The sequence below is a fragment of the Pteropus vampyrus genome, unplaced genomic scaffold (assembly GCF_000151845.1).
Source record: "Pteropus vampyrus isolate Shadow unplaced genomic scaffold, Pvam_2.0 Scaffold104, whole genome shotgun sequence".
In the NCBI taxonomy this organism is placed as follows: domain Eukaryota; kingdom Metazoa; phylum Chordata; class Mammalia; order Chiroptera; family Pteropodidae; genus Pteropus; species Pteropus vampyrus.
Genome location: NW_011888885.1, coordinates 5514580 through 5520218, shown reverse-complemented (window position 1 = coordinate 5520218; position 5639 = coordinate 5514580). Strand labels below are relative to the sequence as shown.

The window sequence follows — 5639 nt, the reverse complement described above, 5'->3', positions numbered from 1 at the left end:
ATGTCCTACAAATGATCTAGTTTTTCAAACAATCCCTTGGATCTTTCCCTTCAGTATATGCTAATATGGTACTTTCATATGGGTGTGTGTGTGTAGTTGGGGTGGAGGAAGATAACCTTGTCCTTAAGATAACTGTTGGAAATGGTGATGGTATTTTCAGCCCTGTGGGCCAAACTCACTGTCTTCCCTTTGCTTGGTCCGCCCACAAGAGAGTGGAGAGTTCCTTTTCTTTACAGAATTTCCCCGGATGCAACGAAAACTACACACATCCTTAGACTAGATTGTAACACTTTTCTAGTGAAACTTATAGTTTGGCTTGCTCTAGATTGAATGATTGGGGTGTGAGAGAGGGCTTAGGGGGGTCCTCCTTTTGTATCCACTCAGTGTCCACCCCCCCCACACACACACCACCCCCGCCTCAGGAGGAGGTTTGACTCCAAGTGAGCTTCGTGCCACCACCCCTTTGAGCAAGCAGGGCAGTGGCGCCTCCAGGGAGGCCCTCCGGCTTTATAATCGCGACCAGGGCAGATCCAGTCGTGACTTGCTGCAGCCAGTGTGGAGAAAGGCAGCTGTCAGGAAAGGAACTTGGTGGGGGTGGGGGTGGGGATGGGGGTCGGGGTGGGGGTCTGCTGAGAGTTAGGGCGTGGAGGGCTGTGAGAGTTCAGGAGCCAGGGCTGCAGCCCAGGCTCTCTCTGCGTGCGTCCCGGTCCGAATTCCCGGTCCACACAGCCAGAGAGGCGCGGGTGGTCGCCCGGCTGCAAGCCTGGGGCTTCTAGCAATAGGGTTGGAGAAGCGGAGGCCGGACAGGCGCGGGCGGGAGCGGAAACCCAACAGTTTTTCTGGGAATTGGCTGTGGCGGGGGTCGAGGGGGGTGGATCTGAGAAGCCCGAAGCGCCCCAGGCCACGGTTGAGAGATGCGGGGGAAGTGAAAGCAACTGGTCACCTGGGCCGGCCGAGGGCGGGAAACCTGATCTGTGGGGTGAGACCAGCCGCACGACCAAGGCAGACAGAGTTTGGGGGACAAGGGCGGACACTAGCCGTCTGGGCACAAGGAACAAGCGCCCTCTCGGCTGGGACGGCAGGTAGACCCGCGTGGAATGCAACGAATGCTGCCTTAAACCCGGGGCCATTTCAGCCGCTTGGTCCGCCTCTGCCCAACCATCTGCATGGAATGGTCTCGGTGTCCCCGTAGAGTGGCACAGATTGGGGTCGCCCGGATCGGAAGCGGAGAACCCCTCGTCTCCCGCGTTCTGAGGCGGAGTTGTTTCCCCATCGAGATTACTTGGGAGGCTGAGCCTAGGGGCAGGAGGTGACAGCGCAACGTGATGCAGGAGCGGCCGGGAGGGTCTGCGCTGCTGGGCTCTGCGCTCTCTCCAGACCCGGGTCACCTTCCTGCCAGCCGAGAATCCCCCTGTGATGCGGCCCGGCGGAGGAAGGGCTGCTCCGCCCCGACCCCGCATCTAGGGTCCCTGAAAGCTGTCTCCCCTAGCCAGCCGGTTACGGCAGGGAGGAGAGATGGTCACTTTTCCTTTAGGGTGTGCCTTAGGAACGGGGCGACCTCTTACAGTAGGGGAGACGATGGCAAACCGTAGGAGCACTTTCCACACTCTGATCCTGGGAGGGGTGCTCATCCCGGCGTTCAAGGCGTGGCTGCCTCCAACTCACCCCTCTTTCGTTTGCGGCAAGGCTGCCACGCAGACGCTGTCTCACGCCTTTGAGCATTGCTTGTGAGTTCCCTCCGCCTGGAATGCCCTTCCCCCGTGCTCCCCAGGCCTCAGCCCAGCCCACGACCGAGCCTTTGTGTCCCGCCACGCCCCACCCCACCCCACTCTACCCTACCCCACCCCAAGCTGGCGCCACCGCACCCGGTTGAACTCTGACCTCCTGCCGCCACCCCTACCTTAGCTCCAGCCCTAGGCGCTTTCTTCCTAGGGTCACTGGGCCCCTAAGAGTGAGAGCTGCCTGAGGGCAAGAACCGCATCTGGTCCCACTAGGTGCACAGTGGACATGAGGTTTGAAAGGAGCGTGGACCGGAAGGTAGAGAAGGGCCAGGCCGGTGCCTGCGCTTTTTATTAATCCAAGGCCGTATGCAAACGAGATGCAAATGAGCCTATGAAACTGCGCGTCGGACCCTCTCACCATCCCACACACTCGGTCCTGTGCTGCCCCCCAGACACTGAGAAGCCACCGCTGTCGCCGGAGCACTTGGAGCGGCGCCCCCAAGCTCCGACCAAGAAGCTGCGCAAACCGAGGACCATTTACTCGAGCCTGCAGCTGCAACATCTAAACCAGCGTTTCCAGCATACACAGTATCTGGCGCTGCCCGAGAGGGCCCAGCTGGCCGCGCAGCTCGGCCTCACCCAGACCCAGGTGGGGCCAGTCTCATCCTTCCTGCACGCTAACCATCCCAAAGTGTGTTCTCTGGGAACTCACCTCCTAGGTGGGAATGACTGATGAGTCCCCTAGTCCTGTTGTCACAGTTCTCCAGGGTGTGTTTATAGCTGGCCCTCAGTAAATTGGGGGGAATGTGTTAAAAAGTGTGTGTATGTGGAGGGAGGGGGGTTGGATTTAGGTGGAGGAGGATACCCAGACTGGGAGAACTGGTATTAGCTCTGAGGGAGGAACTCAGGGGCTTCCCCGGCTAATGGAAGACTGGGAGCAAGTGTTCCCAGCCTCTGCTCTTCTCCCAGGACTGCTCCGTACCACTGGGTCCCTTTCCTTTGGTCGTGTCCCTCCACACGTATGTTCTTCCTGATCTTCCATTCTTTCCCCTTTTTTTCCTAAAGGTAAAGATCTGGTTTCAGAACAAACGTTCCAAATACAAGAAGCTCCTGAAGCAGAACTCTGGGGGGCAGGAAGGGGACTTTACTGGTAGGCCCCCCTCCCTGTCTCCCTGCTCCCCACCCCTTCCATCCCTCTGGGATCTACCCAAGGCAGGGGCCCTGGCCACTGGGGGCTATGGCAACAGCTTTGGAGCCTGGTATCAGCATCACCCCCCAGATATTTTGGCTCCACCTCAGATGATGTGAGCCTGGGGAAGGGCAGGTCGGGCAAAGCCCCTCCTACAAAGCCCGGGACCCAGCCCACCTGCACCTCTTCTGGGCCAAGAGAAAACCAGCTCCAGATGGGTTTTTCTCAGGAGGACAAGGATCTAGAGGAGAAAAAGGATAGGATGGAGTCCTGTCCCCCTTGCCACATAATCCAAACAGCCTAATCAAGGACTTCAGTCTTAGCTACTGCCCCCACCCAACCACTGCCAAGGACTAGACAGACACCTCTCTAGCTGGTCAAAGGCTCCGGAGAGTCATCAGCTGGAGTTCAGGCTGCTCCCAGAACCCTTAATCTTGCCAACCCTTCCCTGAAAGGACTGCAGTCCCACCACAGCCTGGGGTTGAAACCAGCAAGAAATACCGCGTGTTTTTTTCTTTGTGTGCTTTGGGCCTTGCCGAACCCATTTGTGAGCAAGAGCAGAAGTGGAGTGGATGGAGGTCTTCGAGTTGAGAGAAGGATGCTGAAAATGTGGAGTTTGTAAACTTATGTGTAATTTATGCTCTCCTCCTCAAAAAACCCTCTTTTCCCTATGTCTATCATTTTGAGTAGATAATGGATCCAATTCTCCAAATAATTCAACTGGTATTTATTAAAAGCCCCTCCCCCCACAACACCTAACAAGCCCATATGCACGTACTCTTGGGAACACAGCAGGGTAACACTTTGGGCAGAGTGGGGACAAACAGTCTCTCTGGATGAGTTAAGTAGAGACACCTCAAATAGGTGGGGTGGGTCCATCGATTCAGTTCCCCATGGCTGTCTATGGCTAAACAAACTGCTCACATTTATAACCGATCCGACTAGCAGCCCCAGGTTCTTACCACCCCTCATACCATGAGCTTCCAGAGATTAAAGTTTGTACAAAAACCTGGGCCCTGGCTGTGAGACGTGTTTGTTTCCTTATTTCTGAGGCTGGCTGCTCATCTCTCTTCTCTCACATCTGAATCTTCCAGCTGTGAGCTAGAGGCACTGGATCCTAGTTTTGCCTCTAACCTTAACTAACTCTGTGGTTCTAGCTCTGGAATGTTCTAATAAAGTCCATATTTTCATACACTCCATTGTGAAACCGAAAGATGCTACTTCTGGGAATGACCAGAGTCTGAACGGTCCTCCCCAGCCAAGTCTCTCCTGGCCCAGTTCTGGAGGGAGCCAGCACCACACAGCCCAGGGAGACCCCTGCTTACCTTGGGAGAGAACATGCCCACTGAGCCAATCCAGCCCTCCCCTGAGAGAAGTGTGCTCCCTGGGGGTGGAAAGGCCCCGGCCCACCTAGGAGAAGAGGGAGGAGGAGGTGGAGAAGAAAACCCAAGAAGGAACTGGACTTCTCCTTCATCCAACAAATATTTGTAGAGCCTGTGCTCTGTTAGAGCTCCAGTATGAAAGTGACCTAGGCAGACCCTGCAGGCAAACAGGGGAGCCAAATGGCCAGCTGCTGTGTGGTGCCAGGCTCAGGGAAGTACAGAAGGCAGTGTGGGCAAAGTCAGGGGGCTCCAACTGGATCTGGATCCATTGGTAGATTTATGGCCACCTCACCCCACACAGCACCCAGCGGTAGAGAAGGACAGTCAATAATGCAGGGAATCCAGCCCAGCTTGACCTGAGAGGTTGGGGGAAGGGCTCCCCAATCCACCTTTCCTCTTACTGCCTAAACCTGTCCCTAGGTACTGAGGGCCTGCCCCATCTGGAAAGCTCATTCAGGCACTTTGAGCCAACCCCATTGGCCAGAGAGGGGCCCAAACTGGAGTCCAAATTGAAGTAGGGCAGGAGGGTGTGAAATTCAGTGGAAGCCCCCCACTTTGGGAGGAGTCCTACAATCAGTCCTTCCTAAGCCCTGTTCTGGGTCAGTGGCCACCTCCACTTCCCAAAACATACATGGAGGGTTTTCCTGGGGATGGCAAATGGCATGGGCGGGCCAAAGCCAAGATCTGGGAACAGTGAAGGATGAGGGTGCAAACAGGAGGAACCTCCTCTTTCTCTTCCTCCCCACCAATGCCTTCCCCCACCCCTGGCTCCCCTCTCTCCACTGGCTGCCAGTGGCCCTGTCCCAGATCACCTCTTCTGGGTCTTCTCTGAGGCCACAGGCCCTCAGAGTGGCTGTTCCTTCCCACTGCAGGTTGCACACGCCTCTTTCCACAGACCCATGATAAGATCTACCCATCTCGGAAAACCTCCAAAGGCGAGATTAATTGGACAGCCCAACACGAGTCACATCATTAAAACAACAGCCCAAGTTGTAAAGTTAAGTAGTAGAAGGAGTGTAATTGCTCTCCCAGCCAGAGGCTAGCTGAGCTGACAGCGTCCCCCCCTTTCCTACCCTCATCTACATACCCTTTCCGGGGGGGAATGAGAATCCTTTTTCACTTGGGAGCTGATCCAGTTTCCCTGAGCTCCTGGGTTATCATAGGACTGGAACCCCACTGGAGGAGGTGCCCCATTCCCCTCCCTCAAGCTGTCTGAGCTGTAGAAGGGGAACTTGTGGTTTGTTCCCATGAGGATGCCCCTTGGGAAATTAGATCAATACGAGAGAGAGAGAGAGAGAGAGAGAGAGAGAGAGAGAGAGAGAGAGAGAGAGAGAGAGAGAGAGAGAG

At 55.8% G+C, this 5639-nt stretch overlaps 1 protein-coding gene across 1 annotated transcript in view; it reads left to right on the top strand.

Annotated features, from left to right (window-relative positions):
* The window catches only part of DLX4 (distal-less homeobox 4), a 6282-nt gene extending 2359 nt beyond the window's left edge, over positions 1–3923 (top strand). Inside the window, exons 2-3 of the mRNA XM_023533508.1 lie at positions 2083–2370; positions 2787–3923. Of these exons, the coding sequence (XP_023389276.1) occupies positions 2083–2370; positions 2787–3029 (531 nt within the window). The 3' untranslated portion in view covers positions 3030–3923. The remainder of the gene's footprint in view (positions 1–2082; positions 2371–2786) is intronic.
* The last annotated feature ends 1716 nt before the right edge of the window (positions 3924–5639 follow it).